Source organism: Mastigoproctus giganteus, chromosome 5 (genome assembly GCF_048544385.1).
Source record: "Mastigoproctus giganteus isolate SK-2022 chromosome 5, ASM4854438v1, whole genome shotgun sequence".
Classification (NCBI taxonomy): Eukaryota; Metazoa; Arthropoda; class Arachnida; order Uropygi; family Thelyphonidae; genus Mastigoproctus; species Mastigoproctus giganteus.
The window spans coordinates 53,752,223-53,768,908 of NC_143579.1; the positions used below are offsets into that span (position 1 = coordinate 53,752,223).

At 34.0% G+C, this 16,686-nt stretch overlaps 1 protein-coding gene across 4 annotated transcripts in view; it reads right to left on the minus strand.

Annotated features, from left to right (window-relative positions):
• Positions 1-16,686, minus strand: part of LOC150085398 (uncharacterized) — a 650,000-nt gene that overhangs the window by 355,114 nt on the left and 278,200 nt on the right. For all 4 annotated transcript variants that reach the window (XR_016546970.1, XM_090374027.1, XM_090374026.1 and 1 more), the window contains exons 9-11: positions 15,808-16,170; positions 13,289-13,390; positions 12,696-12,802 (exon numbers count right to left, since the gene is read on the minus strand). Coding sequence is in view for 3 of the 4 variants with exons in the window: in XM_090374027.1 (XP_090230153.1) it covers positions 12,696-12,802; positions 13,289-13,390; positions 15,808-16,170 (572 nt within the window). In the remaining variant the exon portion in view is untranslated. The remainder of the gene's footprint in view (positions 1-12,695; positions 12,803-13,288; positions 13,391-15,807; positions 16,171-16,686) is intronic.

Consider the following 16,686-nt stretch of genomic DNA (forward strand, 5'->3'; position numbering starts at 1 on the left):
AAAGAATGGATTAAGTTACTGCCAGAAATGAGTGATATATTTCAGTTAAGTTGATTTAAGTTTCATTTGTTGGATATTTTTTCGATTGTAGGTCACTGATTCTAGGAAATCTTGAGTTAACAAAGTACGTATTCAAATACGTACTTTGTTAACTACGTATTTGATTGGAGGATAAATTGACATCTTAATCTTGAAGAAACTGTTAATGCCACTGAAATAATATCAGAACTGAGATGTCATTGTACCGTGTTTCATCAAGTCACTTGTGCTTTTAAATACAGTCTTTAAACCAAGAAAGAAAGAAAGCGAAAAGAGCCGAAAGATGTCGATTTTTTGGATGTTAAAAGATTTCGGCTTTCCAGTTTTTATAAGACAGCACAGCAGATTTATTGGAGTAATTCTGATGTTGAATAATCACCGAGAGAAAGAACGTGGAAAAAGTTTAATAAGTTTTGAAAATAATTATATATTTTTAAATAAGACTAAGGTGTCAAGTGTTTAAACATCCTTAAATAGGTTTTTCTAATCGCATCTGGAAAAATCATAATTTTAGCAAGTCTTCTGGCTCTTTTAAGAACTGATAGACAGTTTTTCTATACTTATAGATGGTCTGATTCCTGGTTAAACACCCAACATTTCGCCTAATATGGCACTGATATATGCAAAAGAACTGTAATAAACCTAGTGCATGATTAAACGAATAGTTCATATTAATTGTATCTTAAATTTTTCACTGATATCAACACCTTTTCTTTTCGAGGTCTCTGAAAACCAATAAATCCAAATAATACATGCCCTTTAGATCTACTGAAACATAAGCAAATGTCAAAAAAGAAAGCTTTGCTGATATAGACTTTGTGCTTTTTCAAGATTTGTTTCTGTTATGAATATATTTGAGATTTTAGATTCAACAATTCAGCGGAGTTACTCAAAATTCGAGTATTTATAAATAAAGATATTAATTTTGAAAAAAAACAAAAGCATATTGTGACCACAATTAGTTAACTAATGTTCATATCATCAGACACTCGAAGAAAACAGCTTCCCTGCAACGCACAATTAAATAAATAAATTTTCTGTTTATACTCTGGGACGACCACATAAGATCAGAGGACTTCCAAAGGTAGATTGAATACATGAACATCAACATCATTGTATTTTGATGCAAGAGGTTGAACATTAGCCACTGTGATTCCCATGTGTGTGTGTGTGTGTAAGGGGGGAAGAGTTTCGTAATATAATAAAAAAAGAAGCCATTGGCCTCAATTACTCACATCAATGTCGAAAGCAAGGGAAACGATCTCCCCGAGGATTGAAAACCAACAATACCTAACGTACTAGTTTGACAGTAAGTTATATCTTCGCAATTAGAAGGCAGTATTTTCAGGAAAATTAGCATATACCGTAGTAAAGGGACAATAATTGCTTTTACACGTCCGTCCGTCTGTTCGCATGTATTAACTCAATTCTCAGTGGATGGATTTTCATAAAATTACATATTTGGCTTTTTTAGAAAGATTTGAGAAGTAATTTCAAATTTCATTAAAATCGGAACAATAAAAATCCGGCAATTATTATTTATTTGTCCGTCTGCATGTAATAATTCGACTTCCAATATCATTGTATGGATGCAAGGGGCCCGACATTTGCTACTGTGATTCTTGTGTGTGTATGTGTAGACGGGGAAGAGTTTCGTTATATAGTAAAAAAGAAGGCTTTTTCAGAGTATATTTGTATAATCTGAAAAAGTTTTTCAGACTATACAAACATAGTGAATCTGTGATGTGAGTAGAGAAAGTCTACAATATAAGAAAATGTTTGAGATAAGTTATGCTGTAGGGTTTTAGGCATATAAGCGACTTAGACCATATGCGCCCTATATATTATGTTTGTAAATTGCATCTTTAGTTTTGGTCATGTTTCGTGTTAATATGCTTTTGTTTTTATGTGTTGTTGGCCAGGATGTTTGTTATTGTTGTTGTAGGGTTTTAGGCGCATCAGAAACTTTGGGTATATATCATGTCTGTAAATTGTGAGTGTTCTGTGTCTATTTGCCGCCTGCTGGAATAAAAACCCTAGTTTCAGAGGGGAAAAACCACGATACCCTTACCTCAGACCGAATAACTCAGCCACGCTTCGAAAAAGATCCATAAAAATCCCTTGCATCATTAAGGGGATTGAAACTCGGGTCTTTATCAGTCAGTGTGGGGAGGACAGTGATTATACCAATCGTGCTACCCACGAGGGCTGAGATAAGTTAACCTTGAATATTGTTAATACTAATTTTGATTATTATATGGTCTAAACAAGAAAACTTTTTAATATTTAAAACTACTTGCTTTCTAGCGGTTCCAAATGTAGCGTGTGTGTGTGTGTCAAAGCCATGGGAACTGAGCATGTTTTCCATAACTGCCATCGTCGGTAGTGCTAACGACGATGGCAGTAATGGAATACTGGTTATAATCACTGTCTAATAAATTCAGGTTTTTTTCTACCACCGGGTAGAAAATATCTGAGGAATTTTTATGGACATTTTTCACAATTGGCTGAGTTGGTTTCTGGCAATGGCCGCCGCATGGCTTTTCATCCCGGAAACTGGGATTTTTCATCTAGAAAGCAACAAATCGACCAGATAATACACTCATTTACTGAAATATAGCAGTGACTCGTTGCCATAGTTACCTTGGCTTAACAGACGGACGCAAGCTCATTCCACATAATCCGGCTCATGACTTATAGTTTTACATGTGAACTGTTATTGGTCACATAAACTAATATAAACTATATTTATATAAATAAAATATAATTTGTAGAAGAATATTATTCTTCTACAAATATTGATATCAACGTAGAAAGTATTGAGCTTCACAGCTCTGTCATATACTATCAAATGTAAAACTATAATACACAGAGTGATCACTGAATTATGACCACCTATCTAATACCGTGTTGGGTCACCGTTCGCACGGATAACAGCCATTATTTGTCTAAGCATTGACTTCACTAGACGTCTTCACTAGACGCCCGTAAGGATCCGCAGCCATACTTCCTGCAAGGTTTTCCATACTGTCAGGACAGATGACGGTTCCTTATCCATACGCCTCATTTCCAGTTCTAAAACATCCCACATCACGGGAAAAATCAACATGGCAGGCTGCACATGGTCTCCCATGAGCTGCCAGTAGACCTCATCGTGAAACGTTGGCCCGTACGCAACAGGAGTCCAAGTTATCGCCAGCAAAACATTCCCTATATTAAGCAACCACCGCCACCTGCGTGGACAGTGAGCACCATCCGCGATGGATCCATGGACTCGTGTTGCTAGCGACATACGAAGGCGTCCTTCGGCATGTTTCACCAGGTATTTGGACTTATCCGAACAACAAACTCGTTTCCAGTCCTCTAGTATCCAACCGGGTGGTCATAATTAGTGATCACTGAGTGTGTACTTTATACTATATAATTTTATATTACATAGAACTATAGTTTATAAAACTATAATGTAGTTTTTGTATGACTAATATAGTTCATATTACTCACCAACTATCACAGAAACTTGAACATAAATTCTCGTAATAATCTATAACACAATAATTAGTTATCGCAATATTAGGGTATTACAATTAATAACTAATAAATGACTAGTTCAACAATAGGTATTTTACAAACTCCAATTCCTTCACTTGTTTTAAAATAGGGGTTTTCGAAATGGTCGCAACGTCGTAATGGATCGTAAACAACTTAAAGTTAAAATTAAAAAAATAAAGAGAAAAATGTCTTGTCTTGCCCAAATAACAAGGCAAACTATAAATCGCCATTTAGCATTTATAAAGCCTTCTAAAGAGGTGATTATTTGATTTTTTATAATAAAAATATACAATAAGCTTGGTTAAACGCGCTGTGTAGTAAACAGGAGACCACAAGCCACCAGTGGGGTTCAGCTCGCACCGGTGCATTTTGGAAGGTTTTTTTCTTCTTTTATTGTTAAACCCCTTGCCATGGGATTGTGTACCATACCTTTTGATTAGTAGTATCAATAAAGGTTATTTATTTATTCTGTAAATTTTATAATACTGAAGAAATCATATTTCCAGAACTCTTGAAGTGCGCTCACTCCACTATTATCTCTTCGAAGTTTCCTGTTATCCTTCGTTTTTGCTATAAACAAACAAAAAATAACGAATTAAATTCTCCGAGAACAATACATTTTTTGAAATGTTCACACATTTTTCTTACTTGAAAGGACGTTTCACAAATCTACCCATTTAACACCTGGTCAGCAATTTCATAAACTCTTTCCGAGTTATTACTCTTGCTGTGCATCACTTCGGAAATAATTGTGGAAGAGCAGACGACGAAGAGTTTTGAAAGCATAAAACGAATTCTTAGGAGGCGCTGCGTATGCTCATTGGCAAAGTTTCAAAAAAAAAAAAAAAAAAAAAAAATAGAATCGAAAAACTAGAAATTCACGACCCAGGAAGAATGTGCCAACGAGAAAACGGGGTGGGCATATGATGGATGTAAAGTTTAGAATAACCAAACTTTCTTCAAAATATAAAACAGGAAAGAAGCAAAAATGGAAACAATAGAGGTAATTTATTACGTGGATACAAGATGACATATATTGCCGTTTTATATAGCAGAAATAACTTCCTAAAGTACGAATATATAAATTATTTCTAAACTGATAAACAGGTATTTTCGAACTGAACAAAGGATAAGTAGTGTAAATATTATGAGATGCATTTATAACGTTATGTTTAACCTTATTATTTATATTGCTTCATTTTTAATGTATAAAAGAGAGAATTTACAATTTGGTTTTATAAAATTAAAAAGCTGAAGAATATTTGGATGTCCTGTAATTTATATTTCTATTTTTTAGTCATATCATATCGTCTAGAGACATTTTAAGTATCTTAACTTTCCCCTCTGATATTACGCGCTCTTGATTATTATTAGAAATGTAAAAAATAAAGGTTTTTCAGTCTTCATCATACCAAGAGTTTGATGGATAGATTCTTGGTCAAACAAGAATTAACCATATCAGGAATTTAGATTGGGAACAGGTTAGATATAACTTGGGACAGACCGGGTTTTTTGTAGTTTTGGAAACAAATGGAATTTCAATTTTCTTTCAGAATTTGTAGAACAAATTCTAAAAGAAAAGCCAGCAAAATTTTCTGCAGCATTTCAACTGAATAAACTGCATTATAACTAAAATTAAGCTTTTCCTTTTTTATCGTCTACCGAGCGAATATGGCTATATTTACTTCCCAGATCTCTCACATTTGTGATGGATTCCGACAGGTCATTTTCTATTCTCGTAATCCGGCATTTCAGTCAACAGACCGCACTACATCGGCCAACAGCTGCCCGCCATCAATCGAAAGGAAACATTTCCCCTGGGGTGAACCTTCCAGCAGGCCAACTAAAATGCCCTAAATCTTCCGCATTTTCATCTGTCGTAAAATTTTTTATTTGCTCTTTTATGTATTGGCGAATGGCCACTCCCTTCACAGTCACCCTGGTGGCCGTCACCTAAAATAGAATACTACACTAGTGTTGACATCCAAAGAATCAATACTTCGAAGGGATTAGTGTCCTAGAAAGAACGGAACTAAACTCACATCAGCAGAATAATGAGGCAAACCTTCTCTATTCTCTTGTTTGATTCTGAACGTTAGGAGCACGCCTTAGATTTTAAAGGGATTATTTTTAAGCTGCAAATGCTCGTCAGTACCCGCAGTATATTAATAAAAGCTGGAAATCCTCATAAATAAAGCAAGCACCCTTATTTTTAATGCTCATACTCTGAATAAAATTGTGAATTCGATATAAAGCTGGAGACTTCGTAATATTTTATTCAATTAAGAATGCAAAACAAAGCAAACATTTATCCAAGTTTTTGAAATGAAGACTTTTAAAACATATCTATATATAGCAAGTCACGCCTATATACTTATATATTAGCGAGTAAGCAGCTCATTGATACACATATTCAATTTATGATTTTATAACATTATATATAGTTCAGCATGAATTGTTGAGGAGGCTTCCATCTTGCAGTGGGTTGATAATGGCTGCAGTTTATATAGTTTAAAAATTATACAAAATCAAATTAACCTAATCAAGGAATATATCAGGAAGTGAAGTAAGTGAACGTGATTGATACCCACTTTGAATAATTAAAAAATTTCATTGATTGTAAAAATTCATCTACTTTTCGATTAGTACATAATTTCCAATTCAGACATTAGTATGGTAATTATCCGGGATTCAATGGAGAAACTACATGCATGCTATTATGATAAACTCGAACTCTGCATATCAACTTTTAGACATGATTTCTTTTTACAGAGCAGTAAGTTATATAAATGAATAAATTAAACGTATAAAATATTTTAAAAAATCAGTCTGTCTTTCTAGTAAATATGATCAGAGATATAAAATTAAATTCTGTAATTACGGATATGAAGAAATCTTTTCTGATATAACAACAGAATGTTTTTTTGACTTTTTATTTCCTTCTGCCAAAGTTTTAATTCTGTACTCGAACTTTAAATGCTTATAAAGAAATATGATGTTGCTGTTTCTGTGAGAAAGATCCATTTGTAAGTAAGTCATTACTCACTTTGGACGTTACTTGGGATAGGAAAGAAGAGGGGGTAGAGATAGGAGACGAAGAAGAAGAAGAAGAAGAAATGCTCTTTCTCTTCGTAACTGTTTAATAAAAAGGAGGAGAAGAATGTGATTCGGAGAGAGATATGAGCTTAATTATGGAGTGCAGTGTGTGAATTGAAGGAGAAACAATTAATGAACGTCCAAATTTCGTAACTTAAGTTTCACAAGAATAAAATCACATATGTTTCAATAATAACTTTTCTATTAACTAATATTGCTGTTGTATATAAGACATCCATCATCCGAGGTTATCTACAACTGGAATATTGCAAGGCTTCAAAGGTGAGGCGTTATTCGCTCTGATCACTTCATTCTGCGGGTTGAAATAGAGCCAAAGTATGTTGGGTATATGGAGGGTTCTAGATGGGAATAGTCAGTTGGAGATTCCTTGATGTGCAAACTGTAGAAAACTGTGCGTGTGTATGCACGGGTCAGTTTGCGTGTTATGCAGGTTTAAAAATTCGGATTAATTCATGGGGGGGGGAACTCTTCGTACTGTCTTCTCCTGAGATCGACTAATTTCTTAAATTCATAGAAGAAGGATTTAAAAATATCCCCGAGTGTCCGACGGTACTCGAATGCGGATAATCACTTAATTTTGAAATTGTATGATTTTTAAAAGGATTTTAGAACTGCACATTTTATGTAGTCCAAGTTCGGTATGCTGTAATAATCATCTATAGAAAATCTGCTTTCTCTTATGATCACAATACATAAACAAAACTTACTTTACTCTTTAAAAATGTAACTATCACAAAACAATAAAACGGTTACAGTTAGAGTCAGTTATCACTCCCAATATTTATTCCTCGAGAAACAAGTACTGTCCTATGAGTATCCCTCACCCCCAACTAATTGCACAGAATGATTTTTGTTGTTGTTTAAAGCAAAAACGAAGGATAACAGATTAAGTTCCAAAGTGGTTCGTAATGTGAAAAAAGAAAAAATATATATTTAACGTGTCCTTTCCTTCCTAGATATCAAAAATATGTGTAAACTCCATAAATGAATATGCATAAGATCTTGATTTTCAATCAAAGTATGTGATATTTTAGCAATATCATTAATCACTATAACTTATTTAGTTATGTTTACTCTGAACAACTGCACATTTAATTAATGCACGAAGTGGTTAGCATTTAATACACGCCTCTTTTGCATTTTGAACTGCTTTTAATTTTTTTCTCCCATAACCTCTATTTTCCGAAATCCATTGAACCTAGAGTGACCACATGCTGAACGCCATAAGTGGGCGCCCACGTGGGTAGCAGAGTTGGTATAATCACCATCCTTACCACCCCTGATGAAAAAGAGCCGACTTCCGATTTTTTCTCCCGGAAACTCTGGATTTCGGTCCGTCAAACAACAAATAAACCAACCACAGAACACACTCAATTTACAGACATATTATATACGATGTAATATGGTTTAAGTTGCTGATGTGCCTAAAACTTTACAACAACATCCATAACCGAGAAAAATGAGTTTTAAAGCTTAAAATCCAGGAAAATGTTTAAAACATAAAATGTGGCAATGAGAGCTTCGGTAAAATAAAACAAAAATATTTTTAAAAGAGAAAATATGGGTTATCGTAAAATAAGTATATTAATATAGCTGAGGAATAATTAAACAGTACTGCGATAAAATAAATCAGGAGCCAAAGGCACAAAAGTTTTACTCACTCATATTCTATCGAATTTCTTTCTGCTTCTTCTTTTCCTAATCATGTTTATGTCAATCATATTTTCCAATCGTATTTTCTGTTAAACGTTAAATGTTAATATACATAACATAACATAACATTAACGGTTTTTACAACCAGTCCTGACCAATGAATATTTAAGGACGATATAGCATTCTAAAATACATAATTTAATTAATGTGCTGTTAAAATTATATTCCAGGAGAATAAATTTTCCAATAAAATATAAATTGCTTTTTGTGTGATTGATAATAGATTATAAATTACAAAATCTTTTAAAGGAATTAGATTTTTCTCAAATATAATTTGAAAACTCGATACTGGCGTGGCAGAGTTGTGGCCAATGATAATAATTCTGAATAACAATGAACCATGATTTTATTTCAATTTCCGAGGTCTGTTCTTGAAATATTAAACTTCGGAAAAAACAGCGATCAGCGACCATCACAAAGTATATTAAGTTATCATCATTCCTCTCTTTCATCTTATCTAAAATGAAAATTTTAAGCGAAAAATGGTTAAATTAAAAAAATTCATTTTTACACAATGTCTGGCACTTGCCAAACCGATGAGTTTTTTACAAGTATCCATTCGATAAATTTGAATTGACTGAAGGGTTCAACTCATTTTTATAGGTATTCGCAAGTCGTTTTATACATATCAAATATTTCATCTTTAAATGATACTATTCCTTCACTCTGAACTTGTAATTTTCGGGACATTCTTAATAATTACCTACTGAATACGCCAAGAACACTAAGAATAACATTGAATTAGGCTTCATTTAATGATTATTGAAATATTTACAATAATTTTGGCAGCTTTTTCTTCCTCAAGAAAAAATGCCTTCAATACCTCGAAAATTTTCAAAACTCGATCGATCGCTTGATATAAACTTAAACAGCGAGTTGCGAAGGTTAAATCTTCCAAGGGACGAAATTCTGAAAAATACAAAGTTTGACAAACTACTAATGGAAATGGTGTTGCATAATTGATGCGATAAATGGAGATTGCATTGCAGTTTGTCCCACCACACAACGTAGATTCTGTTTCCCGTCCATGTGGAATTCCACCTTTTAGCACCCAGAAGGGTGCTCTACAGGAAGGCAGAGCGGTTTTACGCAGCAGTTTTACTTCAGAGAGCGTGTGTGCATTTAAAATCTGCCCCACTAAGACAGCTTTAGACAGAAGAGAGGGAAGGGAAATATATTCCCCGCTCTGATCCTTATTTTTTTAGAATCAACTCTTGGTGAACTTACGCACTTATGCACGTAAGTTAACCATTCGCATTAGAAACGCGGATGCCTTTTATAGAGCCTCATTTAATAGATTTAGTTTGAGACTGAAAATGAATTCCTGCAAATGGAAGTGATAAAAACTTCTAGGTAAAACACTGCGTTCACAATTTTGGAAAACCGCACATTCATGCGTCCCAAAAAGAAGCTTTCGGGACACTGGGATAAAACGCTGAAAGCCGATATGTAAATCAATTCAATGTAAATCAAAATCACTTATGTAAATCAATTAGCGAAATACTTTTCATAAATAAAACGTTTACCAATGGGTAATGAAAAATAACAAGTAGTCGCTAAATATTTATTAAAAATATAAAAACAACAGTATTCATTACCTATTTGAAGCAGAGCGAATAATTTCCTATAAGCACCATATTTTAATTATGAAGATTAATTTATAATTTGGGTAAAGCGCAGGAAACAAATTTTACAATTATTTTCTTTCATTCATACTGGGAATTTTAAGTCAAATGATATGGAAATAGGGAAACGAGATGGATACTGGCAATAATATTTTAATACGAGTAAATGTTGGTTCTATCAATGCTGCAGGAGTAATTTATCATTTATATTTAGCTACAATTTTATACCGCTTACAAAGTGCTATAAATAACCTCAAAAATTTATGTACTCTTCCAACACAGTTCTGACCTTTCTTGAAGTAGATTCATTAATTTTTTAATGGATGTTATTTGTTAGTAATTAACATGTAAAGCTGATATAATTGAGATAAGTATCTAACCGTTTGGAAAAAAAGCAAGGTCAGTTCCATCTCACCTGTAATGCATTGATAATATAATCAGTGGTTGCCAGCAAAGTTAATCTGCGAATCTCGCTAGTCAAGGACTTGGAAATATTATATTCAGGCGTATCAGTCAACTCGACATGTAAGTTGACTTCTATTTTTTGCCTTAAAAATTCTTAATTGTACATTCGCTGTACGAGTCGACCATTTTAAGCCATCTTGTCATCTCTGCTTGCAGTGTAAAATCTACACTGCAAACAGAGCCACTGTCTATTTTTTTAAATCAGATGTTTTTTTTTTCTTTCCTTTAAAAGTTTCCATCATGACATTTTTAATATATTGTACAAAAATTGTCATATTAGAACCACCTAATAACTAAATTATATGCACATGTTTATTTTTTCCAAAAATTGGGTGTATTCTCTGGCCGATTTTCCTGAAAAAAAAGACCCGAATTTCTGGGGGGAATAGTATCATTAACGGGATTCGAACCAGCGCTTTTTCCACCCCAATGTCTGGTGATTCGAGATTTTTAATGCTACTTTAATTTATGAAATCTAGTTCGCTGCTATTTTATGTTTTTCACATTTGTTAAATATGCTTGAATATTCTAAACTTATATTATTTAACTTTCCAAAACTATATTTTGTTTTCGATTTTGTGAATCTCGCTGAGGCCACAATTTGTAGTGTCGTTACTGAATTCATGAAAAACAGTTTAATAATCATTAATAATATAATAATATTACATTATTAATAATATAATTATAAGAATGAGAGAAAATAAACAATATGTACAAAATAGAGGATAGCAGTTGTGCTTTTTATCATCAAAGTTTAGCATAACATTAAAATTTAACAGCGTGTCAAGTTTGGCATGTGGTAGTCTGTTTGCCATCATCTGTGTGGCGTAATTCCTTCTCGTACTGGTAAAGTCTAAAATCCAAATAAGAACCCATATCAACGACGAATTCATTCGTGAGTAATCTTAAAATTTTCCAAGCGTAGTATTAAAATTAGCCTTGCAGTTTTCGTAAAACGAAAACAGCGTGAAATGATAGATATTTTAACATTAATATTGTAAAAGCCTAGGATCGCATTTTATTTGTGAACTACAAATTGCATACATTGTCTTACTGAATATAATACATTATGAACTTGGAAAATCGCAGTATAACGATGTAACGTTTATGTTTATAAAATATAGATGATACAGTATATATAATTGTAAAATCGAACTTTTTATTTCAGATTTATATACTAATAGGCTGTTTTGATTTTTGCGCTTAAGCCCTTTGAAATATGCTTATAGCGAAGTGTCCCATTAATCACCTATTCTTTTGTGAGTGAAAAGAAGTTTTTTAAGTACGCAGTGTGTTACATTCCAGGTACGTTAGTAAATAGTAATAATTCATGATTTATAGCAAAAAATGAGCAAAAAGCAACTACTTTTACGCGTAAACCGAGAAAATTTCGTTTCTGCGCATCCGCCACGTCACCTATTCATTCCTCCAACTAGCGCATGGGAATAAACATTATATTCAATGCTTCAGCTACAATATATGATATATGGATGACCTATCTGTGATATGTATGAAAAAAAAAATAATTACCAGATTTCGATTGATGCGATTTTAATGGATTTTTGGCTCGACAAATCTCTATAAAAGGTCCAAATATTAAATTTCATGAAAATTCGTCCATTGGGAGTCGAGTTGTTATATATAGACGGACGGATGGACGGACATATGGACGAACTGCCATGGTAAAGACAACAGGCGCATTATGTATATAAGCTAATGGGCCTAACAAGATATTTCACGTCAAGTTTAAGCCTAAAAATGGTGAGGGTCAATTAAAGGATTTGTCGTACAGAAAAACCTTTAATAATTCACGGGGAAAACTATGCAACCTCCGTTTGACATCAGAAAAACAACACCTCTGAATGAAATAACCTGCAAGAACGATTCATAGGATAAACTTTTTAAAATTCTTTAAGAATGCCTCTGATTACCGATGGAATTTGAACTTAGACCCTTTAACAAGTGGTGAAACCACTATATTTCAATGGAGGGGGGGCTTCAATAAGAGTCGGTCCAAAATTCACGCTTTAACTGAATTTTCTGAATAAAATTGTAGAAAAATTCTTTAGGAATTTCTCTAAATACTTAAATACTTTTCAAAATACTTACAAAATGCTTTTCGCTATAAAAGACACCACAAGCACAACAGACAGACACACACGCCAGATCAAGACTGAGAAAAATTACCTTTTCTCTGATGGAAAGGAATTCGCTGGAGAGACATTTAGAAAAATCAGGTTGCTCCCAAAAAGCTCCGCTTCCTTTCTTCAAAGTACATAAACGCTTTACATCGCCTAATGAAAGAAAGAGAGAGACAGAGATAGCGAGAAAATAAGGGTTAACGATAAACACATATTACAAGTACTTAAATCCTATGTTTTAATTTTTTTAGTGAGTATCTATCTGCTCTAAGTAACAAGCACATCAGCTTTCGTTGAAAATAATGGTCTACAAACTATAAAACTATACATATATTCAGTTGAGCTGGATAAATTGTATTTATAACCAGGCATGTGCCAACCACAGTCACGTTATTAATAAAATTTTAGTGATAAAAATCTGTTTAAATCCAGTAATATCCAATTATAAACAATATCTTATCCAAGTAACATACAATTATAAATATCTGTTAAAAGTAGCATAGGAATAGTAACTCGCAGGGATAGAAAAATAATTCATAATCTGATCCTAATTCTTGGTAAATAATAGAAGGATGGAATTTTAAATGTTTAACGGCATAAAATAGACTAACAATGGTCGGGAAGAAAAACTATTCATACCATTGTAACCATCTGGACATGGCTGAATATCTTCTGTATTAGCAGCAGCTCTAGACCATTTTACTTCCATATGTTCTTCCGCTGGACAAGATGGGATTGTTCCTAAAGGAAGTAAATTATAATATTGTTTACATTACAATTAAGGCTCTTAGTACATAATCTTTGAATATTGTATTTATTAGTTTATATGCAAAAGCACAGCAGTAACAAATATAGTTGTTGATAAAACAGAATGATAGGAAACAAAAATGAACTGAATACAGTCTTACTAATATTAGCAAATTCGAAGTTGGTGCATGATACATATAAGCTGAAAAAGAAAGTATTTATTAGAAATTATACAAAAAAAAATTTGTAGTGCTCTCGAACCAGTGTGTATTTAATGACTTTAATATATACTGCCCTATCATTAATATCCGGACACCTGCCTTTAGACAAAACAAAAGAGCTTTTATTGTGCCATTTCATATTTTGTGCTGAAACCCTTTGCTTTTATGACGGCCTTCAATTTGCACGGCATACTCTCAACCAGCTTTTTATAAATATCAGCTGATATGTTCCTCCACTCGGCCCTTAACGCAGCCACCAGTTCGGCCTTGTTCTTTGGGCGAACTCGACGTGCACGTACCCGACGATCCAATACAGCCCAAAGTTGCTCAAAATGGTTCAGTTCATAACTCTGGGCTGCCCAATCCAACTTTTCCAGATCCATATCCTCAACCCACTCTGTTACGACCCGAGCAGTATGGCATGGCGCTTTGTCTTGCTGATGCAAGTAAGTGCCTTCGCCGAAGTATTGTTATAATGTTGAAAGTGCATAATTGTCCAGGATGTCCTGGTGCTGCACAATATTCATGGTTTTGTCGATAACGACTAATGGGCCCAAGCCAAACCATGAAAGGAGCCCCATACTATGACACTGCCTCCACCAAATTTCATTGTTGGGAGGATATAATCAGGGAGGAACTATTCCTCTGGCATTCGCCACACCCAGGAACGGCCATCAGACTGGTAGAGTGTGAACCTCGACTCATCTATCCATAGGACTGGTTTCCACTGCTCTTCAGTCCAGGATTCGCGCTCCTTACACCATGTTAAACGGCTTTTAGCATTTGTTGAGGTGATCAACAAATGCTAATTGAACTGTTGAGGTAATTCTGTTGAACATGTCACCTTGCATGCTCACTTTTGCAATTGTCTGTTCGAAACCCAGTGTGCATATTTATAGAAGGTTCCGTTACGAGAAGGTCCTGTGTATGCATAGGACCTGTTTCCCTATCCACGGAGGGGTGTCCGGATATTAATTGGTAGGGCAGTGTATAAGCATATTTGATGGAGATTCCAAGCATAGGGAAAGTCTGCAGCTCTGTCTCACTCCCATCTCTTGAAAAGATATTGAATTGGCACATCTATTTTCGAAAGTATGACCCTTTGAGAATTCGCTCTATAGTCAAAGTTTGACTATAAAAATATTTTGCATTTATTAGGAAAGAATAGAAAAAATGGCGCATGCCGGTAGATAGAAAGGTTTGCAGAATGATGCTTTAAGAAAACAACGGGATAAAATTTATCATTTTGCGGAATGGTTGGGTTACTGGAATATTTTCTGTAAAGTTTTCTTTACAGCTTGTTTCAATAAACTTTATTATTTTTTGCCTTTAAAATTTACGTGGAGTGCAGTGTTGCAGTCTTATTAAATTAAGCTACGCTATTATATTGGGTCAGTTATAAATGGTACTTTAAGAGATCTACAATTTTCGAATTTTCTTATTACAATTATTTTTAATTAATCAATAAGAACACAATTTACATGTAGTTGTCTTAATCACTCCACCTTAATGCATGCCTATGTGCATAAGATTTTTGGATTTGGATTTTAAGCATTTAACTTTTTAAATAACTGACTAACCGGACCAAAATGCATTAGGTCTAGACTAACCAGAGTTTTTATTTTATTTTATTTATATGTACACATTACACGCACTACCCAAATTACAATGTTGTTATTGTTGTTATAGTAGCGTTTTAGGAGCACCAGCGACTAAGTGTGTCCTGAGGTCGATTTTCTGTGTTTTGTTGGACGAAAAATCTGAGTTTCCGTGAGAAAAAAACCATGCTACCCTCGCCTGAGACCGACTAACTCAGCCATGTTGTAAAAAAGCCCCATAAAAAATTCCTCCCGTTACCGACGGGACTCAGAACTCAGGTCTTTTCCACCCGGTTTGGGGAGGACCGCGACCCTGCCAACTGCGCTACCTACGAGGGCAAATTACAACGTAATCAAATATAAAAAATTGACATGATCTGGAACATACTGAAATATGAAACAATACCGAAAGTATACACTAAAATGCTCATAGTATACTTGTTTGATCGAACATAATAGCAAAAATCATGAATCATAAAGTATTACTTATATTAACGTTTGAATAGTTAATCCTTAAAAAATTAAAAATTTCCTCAAAGGTTAATCATTTCTGCAAATGAACACTAATCAGTATATAAAAAAACATACTCACTTTCTTTATTTAAAACTGTAATGACGCTATCCTTCCTCACTGCTCCTGCTGTACTGGTAATGATGCAAGTATAAGTGGCAGAAGCTTTAGCAGAATATACCAGTACTCGACTCCCTGCTGGATAAAGGTCCTCTACCATTTCTGGTTCTAGTGAGGGGTTGAGGATTTTTCCATTTTTCAGCCAGTTGTAGCCAAAATCTCCAGAGATATCGTCTTGCGAAAGGCACGTGATCACCAGATCTTCTCCTTGACTGACTGTAGCTGTTAATGGAGTCAGCACGGGATTAGGTACAGATATTACAGTCACATGGATGCTTCTGTTATGAATGATTCCCCAGTCTGACACTTGACAAGTGAATGTCCCTAATATTAAAAGAAACAAATCCTGTCTTAATCGTTACACTTATTTTTGCAAAAGGAATTTTATAACATTTAAAGCAGGGGTTCCCAACCGGTGGTTCGCGAATCCCTGGGGGTTCGCACTAAAAATTCTGTAATGGCGTCTGCTATTGTAAACTACAAAATATAACTAATAATAAACAATAAAGTAAAATAAAATTAAATAAAAATTAAAGAATTGCCAAGGAAGGAAATCACATCTCCCACAATTCCTTATAATTAGTTTACTATCTTACAGTATATCATGTTAAATAAATATCTAAAATAATTTCTTGACTAAATGTGTGAGAGTATGAAAAAGGTTGTTTATGGATGGGTACTTCATTTCCATCATTTCTACTATCCAGATAGGATGCATGCATCGTTTGATTACATCTCATATTGTGAATATCTTCACAACGAGCTGCCGAGGTATTGAACTGCTTTGAATAAGTAACGCTTCACCAGTGGAGAAATGTTACTTATTCTTGGCGAATACCA